General features: G+C 41.2%; 2 protein-coding genes across 2 annotated transcripts; both read left to right on the top strand.

Annotated features, from left to right (window-relative positions):
- The first annotated feature begins 3,704 nt into the window (after positions 1-3,704).
- On the top strand, positions 3,705-4,655 carry LOC102752097 (olfactory receptor 2AG2). Its single transcript, XM_006767130.1, has one exon. The coding sequence runs from the start codon at positions 3,705-3,707 to the stop codon at positions 4,653-4,655; it is 951 nt and encodes a 316-aa protein (XP_006767193.1).
- Positions 4,656-12,024: 7,369 nt separating this feature from the next.
- On the top strand, positions 12,025-12,975 carry LOC102751525 (olfactory receptor 2AG1). The gene has a single exon (XM_006767129.1). The coding sequence runs from the start codon at positions 12,025-12,027 to the stop codon at positions 12,973-12,975; it is 951 nt and encodes a 316-aa protein (XP_006767192.1).
- The last annotated feature ends 3,921 nt before the right edge of the window (positions 12,976-16,896 follow it).

Genomic DNA, 16,896 nt, shown 5'->3' with positions numbered 1-16,896 from the left:
GGCTCTGGGTTACTTGCAACTTCCCTTTTTCTGGACCCTTTGGGGACAGATACCAACACATTCCTTCATTGTTATTATGTTAATTGTTCCTGTACCCACCTAAGTGTGTGTCCATCATTTTACTTTTTATCCAATCATAGGGGTTTCCCTGCTTTGCTTAGTCCCTCCTCCTTAACTCTATCACCAATGAATTTCATGTAACCCACCTATGTTCCTCCTTTGATTGCAATGTATAAATACGGATGTAACCCTGCCATTCTCCGGAGCACTATCTCAATTCGTTGAGGTTCTGCTTCCCGGCATATGTCGACAATTTGGCTCAAATAAACTCACAAAAATTCTTTGCAGGTTTCAATGGTTTTTTTTTACGTTAACAATATAAAGTTAGGGTTTTGGAAACAGCCTTAGCAAATTCATATGGGATAAAAGAAGCCCTCAGGCCTCAGAGTTCATTTAATGGGTGAAGTTTGCAGGCATGGGAGGCCAGGAGACTTGCCCAGGGAATTCATTAAAATCTTGTTTCCTAGAGCAGCATTTCCAGGGAAGGTTATGTCCGCTGAGGGGATGAGACCAAATAGCTCCCCCAGGACAGGGTCCTAGCTCACTGTTGCCCGAGGGACAGTGAAACTGGGCACCAGAGGGCCTCCCTTGGGCAGCTCCTCCCCGTGCCCTTTTTACCAAACCTCTGCTGTGTTCATCTTCGATCTGGACCCCACCAGAATGGGAGTACATGGAAATCTGAGAACCTCGAGTCAGAACTCAGCCAGAACCACACCAGGGCTATGAGGCTTTCACACAGAGAGAGTAGATGAGAGAAGTTTGCAGCGATTCCACTCCTGGCTTCCCCAGGAAGCTGCTCTAGGTTTTCAGCTTCCTGTCTGCATCCATCTCTACCCTGCGAGAGAATGTGCCATATCAGTAACTGAAGGAATTGCTGACCTCTGATCTCAGACGCAGCCATACGCTCACCTACACTCCACTCTGCCAGAAGAACCACCTCCTCTTTCTCTGACTTTTATAAAACATCTTCATCCCTCAAGTAAATCACAGGGCAGTAGGTGTGGTCTGGCACCTGAGCCCTTGCTCCTCTCAGGTAAGGACTCTGTCTCTGTTCCAATGAAATATTTGGAGACTGGAAGTCTTGAAGCCTCACTGCTTTGCTTCTCAGACTTTCTAGACCCACAGGGTATATAGGTCACCCACTCCCTTCTACATTCTAGGCATCCTGTCCATGTGGGTACATCCACAATCCATCTGTTCCACTGACCAGACCTGGGTTCTTATGCGTCCTGGTAAAGTCTCAGTACTTATCTTTGGACCTGAATTATCCTGGCCTCTAATAGTGCCCTAAAAAAGAAAATCATTTAGAATCAGTTAAAGTGCCTCTTCCCCATATGTCTGTGTGACACTAAAGTCTGAAGTCACAGAAAGAAAAAAGCCAATTGAAATAATAAAATTTTAAAAACATACTGAGCAATGATACAGAAAAAATAACATAAAAATATGCTTACCAATTCTTAGCTCCGTCTTGTTAATTGGCTGGGTCTGACCACTTCCTATGAAGTATAACAGTACCCCATCTGTTAACCTTAGTCTCTGCTGACTTTCCTGATCTGAGGTTCCCACCACCAGCAATTTTCCAGGGAGCTCTTCCTCTGTAGACCCAGTGTGTGTCCTCTGGCCTTTATTTTTAGGTGTCCCTAAAGGAGAGGAACCAGAGAACAGGAAAGGAGAGAGAGAGCAGAAGTCAGATTCAAGGGGAGGAAGGCAGAAAGGTAGAACCCAGAGTCCTAAGGATCACCACACCACCTAAGCCCTTTTTTCTGCTCTTTAAAACTCTGTCTACACTCCAGGTGCAGAAATCAGGATAAATGTGCCCAACTAATTATTTTCTTCCCTTTATTACTCTATCCATTTATCTTTTTAATTAAACAAAAGCAAAAGTATTTCAAGGCAAATATTTATCAGGAACAGTGCTAGCACTTATCTTCGAATTTGTCTTTTTGTTGATGTCAATAGGCAAAGAAAGTAGTCCAACCAATATTTCTTAGGTTAAACCTACCGTTTTGGCTTTGTGATGCAAAGGAAAGATCTTAGACCCCAAGGAATGAAAGGACAGTTTTATAGAGGATGTTTTTCTGGCTGGCTTCTTGCCCAGACTTTACTGTAGCAAAAGGGCAAGCGGGATATTCTTGAATTATGATTCAGTGTCCTGGCCTTTACAATGTTATTCCCTTTCTCTATTACACCCTGACCCTTTCTTTCTTAGCAATCTCCTATTCAGCCTGTAGTTTATATGTCACTTCTCAGAGAATCTTTTCCTGAAACCTCACTTATATGGACTCAGAGTATGTTTTCTTTTCCTTCACATATTAATCATCACCAGTGGATGTGTGTTGGTACTTAAATAACTGTTTTTCACAGTTATGATACCTGATATATTATACGTCCTTTGTAAATATTTTTAGAATGGATGAAAAGAGGTACATCAGATGAGGCTTCTTATTTCAGGATTTTATCATCCTATCCCTTAAAAAGGTCCCAACTCTAAGATGATCAGGATGATGACATAATAGAAGATAAGAAGATTAAAAGCAGATGATACAAGAATAAATGAAAAATTTGGTCATGAATTCTTCTCTTCTCTTTTAGAATGACTCCTAAGTCCTTCATCCAACTGTGAAAGATCTATAATCATAAAGAGCAAGCTAAGTGAACACTATCCCACAGACCCCACTCACTCCATTTTCTCTCCCCCTTAATCCCTCCCACGAGTAGTATCATATGGTTCAGGGTACAGCAGGACCAGCATCCTTCATCATTTCGTCAGATTTGTAAGATAGAGGAATCTGATTTTACTGATCAGTGTCTTGCTTTTACTCTCAGGTGATGGGAAGGTTTGGGGCCTTCTCTATAAAGTCTCTTGTTCTATCGCTCTCCTCTTCTATCAGATGCCCTAAACACAAACACCTTGCCACACCTTTGCAAATAGCATCTATTACATTTTCCCTTGATTCATCCTGAGGAAATATCTTGTTACTATCTGCAAAGAAGCAAACACCTTTTGTACTTTTTCTGCAGATTTCCTTCCAAAATCTATACCAACCTGATTTCTTTTTCCCTCCAGAAGGGTAGCAGTGTGCTCACCAAAGATGTGAGCACAGTTCAAGAACACAAGAGAGCAAGTTTTCCAAGAAATGAGAGGCCCCTGTTCAGGAAGCTGTCAATGACAGTGAGACTGGAAAGTGAAGGCAGATGTCACATCTGCAAGGTAGATGTCACGTGTGAGGAGAAGATGTCATAGAGCTCTATTATAAGAAAACTTCAACGCTGAATTGGAATCCAAGTATATTTTAAGCAGAAAACCAGCTAGATTTTAAACCAATGCCCACTGTATTTCTTTATTATGAAGACAGATATATTTTTATCTATCTACAAAGAATGCTTGTCTGAGCTCATGCTTTTGGATATCTTATTTAAAGGGAATTCTTAATGATTAGCTATTAGCAACATGCTTTACCATAACAATAAGATTCAAAAAGTCAGAAGTCATAAAGCAAACATAGGTACAAAGAGGAAGAGGTACCACCTCATGGGATTCCTGTTGGCCACCCCATAGTTTCAGGAGACAATAGATAACGAGGGTGAACTCCCTGAGACAGGGTTTCACTGAGAATCCATTTGGTTCTAGGCAACTGAAAAGAATGGAGCATGGGAACTCCACCCTGGGAAGTGGCTTCATATTGATGGGGATTCTGAAGGACAGTGAGTCTCCTGAGCTGCTCTGTGCCATAATCACAATTCTGTACATGTTGGCGCTGACCAGCAATGGCCTGCTGCTCCTGGTCATCACAATGGACACCCGGCTCCACGTGCCCATGTACCTCCTGCTTGGGCAGCTCTCACTCATGGACCTCCTCTTCACGTCTGTTGTCACTCCCAAGGCCCTAGTGGATTTCCTTCGCAGTGAAAACACCATCTCCTTTGGGGGCTGTGCCCTTCAGATGTTTCTGGCACTGACTCTGGGTGGTGCAGAGGACCTCCTACTGGCCTTCATGGCCTATGACAGGTATGTGGCTATTTGTCATCCTCTGAACTACATGATCCTCATGAGTACAAGGGTCTGCTGGCTCATGGTGGCCACATCCTGGGTCCTTGCATCCCTGAATGCTCTAGGGCATACCTTGTATACCATGCACTTCCCCTTCTGCATGTCCCGGAAAATAAGTCATCTGCTTTGTGAGATCCCTCCTCTGCTGAAGTTGGCCTGTGCAGATACCTCCAGATACGAGCTCATGGTGTATGTGACAGGTGTGACTTTCCTTTTGCTCCCTCTTTCTGTCATTGTTGCCTCCTACACACTAATCCTATTCACTGTGCTCCACATGCCCTCAAATGAGGGGAGGCAGAAAGCCCTAGTCACCTGTTCTTCCCACCTGACTGTGGTCGGGATGTTCTATGGAGCTGCCACGTTCATGTACATTCTGCCCAGTTCCCTGCACAGCCCCAAGCAGGACAACATCATCTCCGTTTTCTACACAATTGTCACTCCAGCCTTGAACCCCCTCATCTACAGCCTGAGGAATAAGGAGGTCTTGGGGGCCTTGAGAAGGGTCATGGGGAAATACATGCTGAGGACACACCCTACCTTCTAGGGAGGGATCATGGCTTGTCTCTCTAACTTTCCTTCTCCAAATCACAATTTTATACACAGCTAGTCTTTATATGATACTCTGTGTGAGATGATACAAATATTTAAAATATTTTTCATTTCCATTCTACTGTGTAGCTGGTCAGTATAGAAACTTAAACTGCACTCAGATGGGATATGTATCCTGACCTTGGAAGCCCATGTTGTACAAGGAATAAAAGAAGAAAAGCATGGAATGGATATCCTAGACTCCCTCTGTAGTAGAACTTTTTTTCTGGCATAATTACCATGTTTATGACAGGGAACTACGTTTTAAATTCAGTGTCATGTAGCAGTGACAAGCAGTAATAGTTTTAGGCTGCCTAAACTCCAATAGCCTGTTAACATCAGAGGAGAACTGCCCCGACCTGAACTTAGAGGTTCAGGATCTGAAGGAGGGGCCGATGCACACGTGAAAATGCTATACAAGAAATATGAATTTGGAAGGCATGAGGGGCCATGTGGAAATCTCTTTTCCTGAAGAGGCACACTGAGACTGGATCCCATCTGCTTTTTATTCAGTCTGAATATACATTTGCCCTTTAGCAATGCATACAGGCAGATAAAAGGTAAAGTTTGGTAAACAATGTAAGGATTATCAGGTCAGGAAATTGCCTCAAGCCATTGCAATCACAGTAGGGGCAAAACTTGTATTGACATTCAGCACAGCTGAATGTCCATTGGCCTTCCAATGTCTCTTTTTGATGCTAACTGTTGTTTGCTTTAGCCTCTGGCAGAGGACTGCTTTCCTTTGAATTAGATTCTAGGACAACCAATAAAGAGAAGTATCCTCAGAAGATACAATGGGCTTCTTGGTTACTAGGTAAATGGTTGTTTTAGCAATTACTTAGAAAGAATAATAGATTTATACTCCAGGCCATTGCAATCACAGTAGGGGCAAAACTTGTATTGATATTCAGCCGTGCTGAATGTCAAAGTCCATTGGCCTTCCAATTGCACAGGGTGACGTGGGGGAGGTCTGAGATCGCTCCACAGCCCTCTTCAGCTTTGAACTTCTGAGGCCACACAGAGAGGAGCCCTCAGCTGTGTTTTCTCACCCACCTACCGGGCCAGCTGAGGGCAGGGGAGGGAGGCAGTGGCTCAGAGGCTGGGACTCGGCCCTCAGGGGGCAGGGTGAGGGCGGGACATCTCTGGGCCTGGCTTTCTCTTCGTTTTTATGAGAAGCCCTGGTTGTTCCTCCAAGAAACCACTAGGGCCCTGCGTCCTTCGGGAAACAAACCAGTGGCAGCTGTCCATCGAGCCCTAAAGAGGAGAGTCATAGGACCCTGAGCCCCCACAGCAACCACAGAGCCCAGGGAGCCCTTGGGCCTCTGCAGGCGCCCGTGTGTGTGTGCGTGTGTGTGTGTGGGGGGGGGGATATGTTTTTTACAGAATTTTTATGTACATATTGATTAAAGTCTTGATTTTTTATCATTTAAAATCTGGTGATCCTTTTTCTTTGTTAAGAGGAACCACTATAGTTTTGGGTTAGGGAGTCAGTGGTGAGGTGGGGAGGGTGGGGAGCAAGTCCATTCTGAGGTATTTATCCAAGTGAATGGACAATTTATGTTCACTTTAAAATTTCCACATGAATGTTTATAATGGCTTTTTTCCTAATCAACAAAAACTGGAAAAACACAAATGTCCTTCAACTGGTGAGTGGATAAACAAACTATGATACATCCATACAATTGGATACTACTCAGCAACAAATGGGAACAGACTACTAATAGATACCAGAATGTGGATGAATCTCAAAAATATTATGCTAAGTGCAAGAAGCTAGACTCAAAATGTATGATACCATTTATATGGCATCCTGGAAAAGACCATGACAATAAACAGATCCTCTTGGTTGAGGACAGGAGATGATTACAAAAAGACGCCAGAGAAATTTGGGGTTTGATGAAACCTATATATTGATTTTGGTGGTGGTTACATGACTAGATACATTTGTCATAACTTGAACTGTAATCTAAAAAAATTGAGTTTTGATATATGTATATTATACCTTAATAAATAATAAAAATATAGGAAATAATCATTTTAGATAAATGAACATGAAGATTTTAATATTCTGTTTCTGAAGCCTTCTTTAAGTACCCAGAGAAAAAATCCCATTCCCACCTTGTTATTTTTGTCAAGAATTTAATTTTAATCTTTTACAATGCAAATATGTTTATTCTTTCTCAATTAAACTTGTCAACTTATTCACTGAACCAATTTCTCTATCATTGCTCCCTGTATTATATACATCCCCTAGGCATCACTTTTCTTCTTGCTGAAATATTTACCCAGGGTTGTTAGCAATAAATTCTTTTATTTCTTATTTTTAATCTGTCCTCACTTTTTGTTGTTGTTCCTCCCCTGCAGATATTTTTTCCACTGATTTTTAGAGAGTGGAAGGTAGGGATGGAAGAGGGAGAGAGAGAAAAACATTGAGGTGAGAGAGACACATCAATTGGTTGCCTCCTGCACATGCCCTGATCAGGGCCAGGATTGAATCTGCAACCCAGGTATGTGCCCTTGACTAGGAATCGAACCTGGGACCTTTCAATGTGTGGGCCAACGCTCTAACCACTTAGCACACCACCCAGGGCTGTCCTCACTTTTTAATGATGATTACCTGTGCATAAAATTCTAGGTGTGCAATTATATTACCTCAGCACTTTTGAAAGTATTTTTTTCTCTTATCTTATTACTACCATTGAAAAGTCCACTAACATCTAATTGTCTTTATTAGTGGGTAATCTCTCTTTTATCTCTAGGAAGGCTTAAAATATTTTCTTTAATGTTGACATTCTAACGCTTCAGTATCATGTGTATTTCTTTTTATTTTTTCTTGCTCAATACTTATAAAATTGTCCACTCTCTCTTCAAGTATCACTGGTGGTAGACAACACTAGCACCAGGAACCCATACTCATGTACAGGCCACACTGGGTTATGAAAGGTCAATGAAGGGAAGATCTTAAAATTACAGATTCCATAGAGTGCAGGCATATTGAACTGGAACTAGTTTAGGCCAAAAGGATCACAAAGGAGGCCATGGGAAAGGGAGGAGGTGGAAAGCATGTTTCACAGGTGCCACAAAATCTATCTTAAGGTCTGGGGTAGAGGGCAAATCATGAAAGGGGCCCTTGCTTCCTGGTTTGTTGTCAACAATTTAGAAATGGGCCCTCAGTGCCTCCCCTAAGATGGGTTAGAAATATAGGGCCTCCAAGCTAATTTAATGAGAGGACATTACCTGACTTAAAAACTAGAGCATTGACAATGCCATTGTTTCTTTATGAGTGTCTTCATCTTATTCTTTAGTCTTTCCACTATCGTGAACTGTATGTTCATTAGTCCCTTGCTTTAAAATAGTCTTAACCCATATGCATATGTCCCTAAATACTACATTATCTTTTATTTTTAATATTTATAAAAATGATATAGTGTGAATAAAGTTCTTTATGATTTGACATTATCAGTAAATATGTTTGTTTTAAAAAATATATTTTATTGATTTTTTTGCAGAGAGGAAGGGAGAGGGATAGAGAGTTAGAAACATCGATGAGAGAGAAACATCGACCAGCTGCCTCCTGCACATCTCTTACTCAGGATGTGCCCACAATCAAGGCACATGCCTTTGACCGGAATCAAACCTGGGACTTTTCAGTCCGCAGGTCGACGCTCTACTGAGCCAAACCAGTTAAGGCTAAATATGTTTCTTATGATTCATTCCCTTGTGGGATGTAGTTGTTGTTTATTCATTTTTGTTGCTGTATAATGTTTGATTGCATCTGTACTAATAAACGCCTATGTGGTCCTCACGCCCTCAAGCCATGATGCCTTCAAACCGTAACAATCCATCACCAGGAGGCTGCATACGCAGCGGCACTCACAGGTGGCGGGGCTGTGTGCGACAGCAAGGCATGCGTGGGTGGGCAGAGGCGAGTCCTGATGGCACTGTGCAGAGCCATGGAGGCAGGTCCTGGCGGTTCTTTGTGGAGCTGCAGAGGCAGTGTGGAGGTGGCCCGGCTCTGGCCTAGCTCTTTGGAGCTATCCATGGAGGAGCCCTGGATAGGTGAATGGGGCCCACCTCTTTGGGGAGATCAATCGTGGGGCTCCCACACTGTGAGAGGGCACAGGCCAGGCTGGGGACCTCCCACTCGCTTGGGCTGCCATACAACATACCATAGACCAGGGTGCTTAAACAACAGAAACTTATTTTCTAACAGTTCTGAAAGCTGGAAGTTCAAGATCAAGTTGCTAGTAGGGTTGGTTCCTGGTGAAACCTTTCCTCCTGGCAAAGAGATGGCTCTCTTCTCACTCTCTGCCTTCACATGGGTTTTGACTGTGCAAGCACACCCCTGATAGCTCTTCCTCTTCTTAAAAGGACAGCAGTCCTGCAGGATTAGAGTCCCATACTCATAACCTTATTTAACCATAATATCCTCCTAAAGACCCTATCTCTAAATATAGACATACTGAGGGTTAATGCTTCAACATACAGATTTTGCTGGGATACAATTCAGTCTATAACATATATTTTCCTGTTGAAAGACACTGGGTTTGTTCCTAGGTTTTTATTTTTATATTCAATGCTTCTATGAGCAAGAAGCATTGGGACTCATGAGCAAGAGTTTCTCTAAATCAACATCAATAGAAGTGGAACTGCTGGCCCATGAGACATGCAAATGTTCAGATTCAGAAACTGGCACCAAAGTATTTCCCAACATGGTTGCATCAAGTTTTACTCCCATCAGAAGTGTCTATGTATTCCCAAGACTCCACATCCTTACTACCAGTAGTTATCAAACACCTTCATTTTTACCAACCTGGTGAGCAGAAATGCTATCTTACCAAAGACTTTAACATTATTTCATTAATTGTAAAGAATTTTAATCATTTTATTCACAATTTGATCCTATTTTCTGTAAAATGCCTATTTCATGCTATTCTCCATTTTTCTGTTGCTTTGTATCTTTTAAAAATCTATTTGCAGACATCTTATGTGCATTTTTGATACAAAATCTTTGTTGATTATACATGTTGCAAATATATTCTTGTAGCTTATATCTTGTCATTTCACTTACTTTTGATAGACAAAAGTTTCAAATGTTAATGTAGTCTAATTCATCAATTTTTCCTTTCAATTTAGTATTTTTTGTGTCTTGTTCAAGATTCTTCTCTGCCCAAAGATCATAAAGATACTTTTCACTTATTGCTGTATTCCCTAAGCCCTTTATTTCAACCCCTCTGTAAAATAAATAAATACAATTAACTTGGTTTTAAACCTTACAAAGGATTTACAAAATCCTTTATTAACTTGTATCTTAAATTTCTTAGATAAAGCACATAAATTGGTGATTTGGATAAAGACAAATTTAGTGAGAGGAGAGTGCAGGAATATTAGTCCAGGAAACATGCCCAAGAGGATTCATTAATATTCTGTTTCCTGGACCAGCATTTCCAGGGGAGGCCATTTCATCTAAGAAAATAAGTCCCTCTGAAGGTAGGGGTAGAAAAGAGTAGAAAAGGTTGGGTCATGGGATAAGGAGACAGAGCAGCCTCCCCCAGGACAGGGCTCCAGCTCACCGCTGGCCCCAGGGACAAGGAGGCCAGGCAGGGCAGGGTCTCCCCTGCTGCCTTCATCTTTGCTCTCAGATCGTAGCACCAGTAAATGAACATCTGAGCATCTTCTAGAGACCCAAGAACTCAGTCTGACAACTGCTCCAAAACTGGATGGTTTCTTTACCTGGGAAACTGCATGACAGAAGCAGTTTCTCCTAATTCTCCACAGGTGTGAGAGCAGGAAAGCCATCTTCTTGCTCCAAAGAAACTACTTGAGAACTGCATCAGCTCTCTGTCTGTGTCTACTGCGTCACTTAGAGAAGACCTGCTGAGGAACAGAAGGCACAGAAACGCCTGATACCGACATTGGTCAGACTCCTCAGACTCTTCGCCCAACTTAGCAAAAATGAAACCAATTGGATGCTGATAGAAAATCCCTGTCTTCCTTTCCCATTTCTACAGGAACATTCCTGACCTTACAACAACACTAGGTCAGTCCGCATGGTCAGCCAGCTGGGTTTCTCACAGCCTGAAGTAAGAGTAATGGTTCTTTTCTCAGGAAAGTGTGCAGCCTCCAGTTATGTTGTTGCAAAACAAAGCCCAAGAACTAAGCTATTCTGTCTTTCATTTTCTCTAGTGCTTTGGGCTCTGTAGTCCTTTCCAATACCCTCTATTCTTGGTGCTCTAACCAGGAAGTGGAATCAATGACAAGGATGAGTCTGTGCTGTATGCCAGGCTTGGGTATCTTTTTCCTGACAAAGTATCAGTACCTGTCCTTAGATCCCATGGTCTTTGCTTGCCTCTGATAAGGTATACTTGCACCTATCTGATAACACATGCCTCCAGAGGTCCATCTAAGTGCAGATGATACGCCTTTCATATGCTGTAATGCTTTTTACCATTAAAATCTTGTGGACTCAGACGAGGCCAATAAAAACAAGTAAATGTCAAAATACATATATGCTCTCTTGTTGCCTATACCTTTCAGCAGTTTTTCCAACATAACCACTCTGATCTTCCTTGGCAGGGCCTCATCTGTTATCATATTTCTGAGTTCTCCCAGGTCACATTTTATCATGACTTGTTTTTAAAAAGCACCTATGTTTGCATTGATCCTAAAGGATTAACTCTAAAAGCAGCAGCAACTCAAACATACCATCTTCTAGTCTGGGGTAGTCTGAAAGTCTTCTCTCTCAGTCAGGTGAGGTGACTAAAGTGGACACACATTAGCTCTTCCAGTGAGGTTTGTACCTACAGCCTTGAGTGATGAAAACAAATGTACATAAATTATATGCAAAAAAGAAGTGAAAGTGCTTTATTCAAATCTATTTTTGTACCTGTTTTAGAATTTCATATTCACAGCAGGTCTAGGCAGATCACTAACTGGGTATTTAAATCATTAATCTGACGTTATAAGATAGGTCCAAGGATAATCAAGGGCATGGAGGGACAGAATATAGCTTTCTATTAAGAGGGAGATGATTTAATCTTTCTGGAAGTATATATGTTCATATTTGATGACTGAATAATATATTTATGTAGTGATCTCTTAATGTTTGGCTATTGCTGTGATACCTATTAGATGGTTCGTTATCAAAATACAATGAAAAGAGTCAGAAACTGAGAGATTAAGCAGTAAAGTCAGTTACCAGTGAATCTCATTGGATTCATGTTGGCCATCTAAGGGGCCTTTGATATTACAAAACAAAGGGATCATTTTAGCAAAATTTTTCCAAGAATCTATTTGGTTCTAGGAAACTGAAGAAACAGCACAGAATGGAGCACTGGAACTCCACCCTGGGAAGTGGCTTCATATTGATGGGGATTCTGAAGGGCAGTGAGTCTCCTGAGCTGCTCTGTGCCATAATCACAATTCTGTACATGTTGGCGCTGACCAGCAATGGCCTGCTGCTCCTGGTCATCACAATGGACACCCGGCTCCACGTGCCCATGTACCTCCTGCTTGGGCAGCTCTCACTCATGGACCTCCTCTTCACGTCTGTTGTCACTCCCAAGGCCCTAGTGGATTTCCTTCGCAGTGAAAACACCATCTCCTTTGGGGGCTGTGCCCTTCAGATGTTTCTGGCACTGACTCTGGGTGGTGCAGAGGACCTCCTACTGGCCTTCATGGCCTATGACAGGTATGTGGCTATTTGTCATCCTCTGAACTACATGGTCCTCATGAGTACAAGGGTCTGCTGGCTCATGGTGGCCACATCCTGGATCCTTGCATCCCTGAGTGCCTTTGCATATACCATGTATACCATGCACTATCCCTTCTGCAAAGCCCGGATGATCAGGCACCTGCTTTGTGAGATCCCTCCTCTGCTGAAGTTGGCCTGTGCAGATACCTCCAGATACGAGCTCATGGTGTATGTGATGGGTGTGACCTTCCTGATGCCCCCTCTTGTTGCTATCCTTGTCTCCTACACACTAATCCTATTCACTGTACTCCACATGCCCTCAAATGAGGGGAGGCAGAAAGCCCTAGTCACCTGTTCTTCCCACCTGACTGTGGTCGGGATGTTCTATGGAGCTGCCACGTTCATGTACATTCTGCCCAGTTCCCTGCACAGCCCCAAGCAGGACAACATCATCTCCGTTTTCTACACAATTGTCACTCCAGCCTTGAACCCCCTGATCTACAGCCTGAGGAATAAGGAGGTCATGGGGGCCTTGAGGAGGGTCATGGGGAAATACATGCTGAGGACACACCCAACCTTCTAGGGAGGGATCATGGCTTGATTCTGAAATTTATTCGTCATCAAACTCAGATTTCTGAGAGAGTCAGATAATGACGAAACACCACAGTGCAGAGTAGAACTTGACTTGTCAACTGCTCTTTTTTGGGGGGGTAGGGGTGGGTAAGAGATCAATCGAAGGACTTGCATGCATGCATATAAGCATAACCAATAGACACAAGACACTGGGGGGTAGGGGAGGTCAGGGGAATGTCAAGGGGGGGAAAAGGAGGCATATGTAATACTCTTTGTAATACTTTAAGCAATAAAACAAAATTTAAAAAAAATAAATCTTCTTTCCGTGAGGCTACTTAGAAGGTATGAGACACACCTTGTTAAAAATGCACTCGGTATTTTCCCAGGTAACTACTGCATTTAAAAGATCTAGGGGCCTTTGCCAACTGGGATGTGACATCTAACCTTGGGAGTCCAAACAGACCAACATTAACCCCAAAGAAAAGAAAGTTTCAAATGGAGGCCTAAGCAAGACTCAGGCATCAGGGAAGGGAACCTTAAGATTTTGGCAAATTTTATATTAACTGACCCTATTAAAGATCATGTAGGCAGCCTCGTATAATGCCCAAAGTAGTAGTAGTTTGCATGTATTTGCTTCACGTTCACTCCCTTTTCCAAACATCAGCTATTATGGAAACTTCCCCACCTGCGCACTCCAACAGGTGATTTTTTGTTTGTCTTTTTATGGAGATGTTTTTATATTGCTCTAAATCCATATATTACTGAAATGAATAAAATAAAAAGTTAAGGCAGCTCATCAGCAAGGTCCACGGTAAATAACTATGCTTTAATACAGACACAAAACAAAACTGCTTTCCCATTTTCTTAAGGTTGTCTTGAAATCTCCCTACAATTGCAAAGGGCTTATATGCTTAATGTGCGTGGATGTGTCTGTGTGTTTGTTCTGAAAAACAAGGGGTCAACATAATGAACTTATATTCATTTCCTGGTAGCTTAAGTATGCCTGTTACTACAATTTGTTTATAGGTTTGAAAACATTTAAACAAAAGTTGTGAGTTGTTTTGAAGCTTCAAAATAACATGGCTCATGTGAGTGGCAGAATTTTTTAGAATACTGCAATTTTTTTTTTGCAAATTTGCTAACATTTTCTTTTTTTCAATAATAAAACATTAGTCTATCTTTAACACTGAAAGTTCTTTTTCAAATATTAATAACATTAAGAATACTAGAAGTAGGCAATAGCCAACTGAAATCTCCTTACGGAGAGATAATCTCTACACATATTTAGATGCATTTCCTTCCCTTTTTAATGCAGGCATGCATTTTCCTGAGTTGCTTTGTGCATGTAAAATATTTTTTCGCCTATTAATATCTAGTGATTTTCCCCTCTGCATTATATGGTGGCAGCGTAGAGCAGTGACAAAGAACTCGGGGTCAGGGTCAGAGTACCGGGCTTTGAATTCAGTGCACTCCACACTGACTTATACAGCCGTCCCCCCAGCCCTTATCTGCAGTTTGGCTTTCTGCGGTTTCAGTTACCCAGGGTTAATCATGGCCTGAAAATATTTAAACGGAAAATCCCAGGAATAATTCATGTTTTAAACGGCACCCCATTGTGAGGAGCACGATGAAATCTCGCGCTGACCTTCCCAGGACGAGAACCACGCCTTCCTCCAGCCTCTCCTCCCGGCACGGGCTCCACCAACTATTCACTGAGTAGCCCTCGCGGTGGTCAGGTCGACCTCCTGATAACGCGATGCTGGTGCTCAAGTAACCCTCATTTTGTTCGTTATGGCCCTAAAGCACAAGAGTAGCGATTGTGGCAGTTTGGGTATGCTAAAGAGAAGCTGTAAAATGCTTCCTCTAAGTGAGAAGGTGCAAGTTCTCCAGGTAAGCCATATTATCCTCTCTCATCATCACAGGAAGCAGGGTGAGTACAGTACAATATGTTTTGAAAGAGAGACCACATTCACGTAACTTTGATTACAGGTCATTGTTCTCTTTCATTATTAGTTGTTGTTGTGAATCTCTGACTGCGCCTAATTCACAGGGTTTGGTATTATCCACAGTTTCAGACACTCACTGGGGGTCGTATCCCCTGAGAAGAAGGGGGGGCCACTGAAAATAATTTTGAGCAAGTTACTTGAGTTCTCTGAACCTTAGTCTGCACATCTATATACTGTAATTTGGCAGTAATAGTAAGGCCCACTTCATAGTTATTGTGAGGATTAAATAAGTTCGTAGACATAAATGCAAGGCATTTTAGAACCTGGTGCCCTGGCTGAGTGGCTCAGTTGATTGGAACGGGGTCCTGTGCACCAAAAGGTTTCAGGTTCGATTCCTGGTCAGGGCATGTATCTACATTGTGCTTAGATCCCTGGTCAGGGCCCATTCAAGAGGTAACTGATTAATATTGCTCTCTTACACCTTTCCCTCCCCCCCTTTCCCCTTTCTCTCTCTAAAATCAATAAAAACATATCCTGGGGTGAGGATAGAAAAAAATAGAACAGCACATGGCATATAATGAGTATTTAATAAACCTTAACTCCTACATGAATAAATAGCCTTGAAAACACTTTTATGTGTTAACAAAATATTACATCATATGGATGCTTTGTAATAGAATTAGCTATTTCATCACTATTGTAAATTTAATAGTGATGGTGTGTGTGTATGTGTATGTATAAAAACAATGTTAATCTCTTAGGTGTATAAGTAATATTTTCCCCTTAGAATAAATTTTTGAGTAGAATTATTAAAATCAAGGTCAAATCTATGTAATATTCTTAATATAAAAAGATATTGATTTTTTAAAATGTTAAACATTTTGCATTTTTACCAGCAATATGTAAGTGTACTTTAAGCCACCACACCTTTCCCATGTTAAATTTAACAAGTAAATAGTCTTTACTCTTTAATTAGGTTTAACATTTAAATCTATTGTTTTATTTTGCATAATTCATTTATTTAGAATATTTCTTATTGAGTTGTTGTTCTTTACAGATTAAGGATACCAACACTTTGTTATATTTATGGTAAAAACTTTTTTTCAAATTTATTTGTTATTTGACATTTTAGTATCTCCATGATAAGGATTTTTGGACAGAGAAGTATTAAAAATATTTGTGTTGTGAAATCTACCCACCTTATCTTGTTTTCTTTCAGCGATTTTACTGTTAGGGTGTAATTTTCTATTCTATCTTTTGATGGCAATTTATATATTTTATTTTTCTTAATCATTTTACAATTTGCATTTAACTTTTATAATAAATTCATCTTGATATGGTGAGTTTTTAACTTTGTTGTCAAAGTTGCCTTTTCTATTGATATTTTAAAATAATCCTTCCCTTTTCTGTTAACTTCTTCTATTTCTTTCATCGCATATTATGTTCTCATAGACATAGTATTAAGCTACATTTCTTGTCTATTCAGTTCTAGCTCCATTCTCTTTACTCTTTCTGAAGATATTTGATTCTATTATCTGCTTCATAAAAGCTCACAGGTAATTTGATTGTGAATATATTTGACAACAATAAATTAATGTGTAATTGGGGCTTTTTTTTTTTTTTTCAATATTCAGCCATGCCTTCCAGAACACAGCACGACTGCACTTCTTGAACCCAGTCTCAGTTCCTTTCTTAAAGTGACTATTTCACACCTTTGGTCTCCGCTGATGACCTTACTCCATACTTCACTTGGAATAGAAAGGAAGTTTCTATTCCTATTGGGTGAGCAGGGGAAGGAAGGGAATAAGAAAGAGCAACCTCCTACCTTCACCTCTTCAAATCTTCCCTCTATATACTGCACATTCATGCCCTGCTTTCCCCCTTCACAACTGTCCATCAAAGGCTGATCCTCCACTAGTGATGTAATTGGCAAATATGCCTTTATGTATGTTGAAATTTAGTATATATTAGAGCAGCATTTGAAA

Source organism: Myotis davidii, unplaced genomic scaffold, assembly GCF_000327345.1.
Source record: "Myotis davidii unplaced genomic scaffold, ASM32734v1 scaffold4642, whole genome shotgun sequence".
In the NCBI taxonomy this organism is placed as follows: Eukaryota; Metazoa; Chordata; class Mammalia; order Chiroptera; family Vespertilionidae; genus Myotis; species Myotis davidii.
The sequence above is the reverse complement of the archived record's forward strand: the minus strand, read 5'-3'. Positions and strand labels throughout refer to the sequence as shown.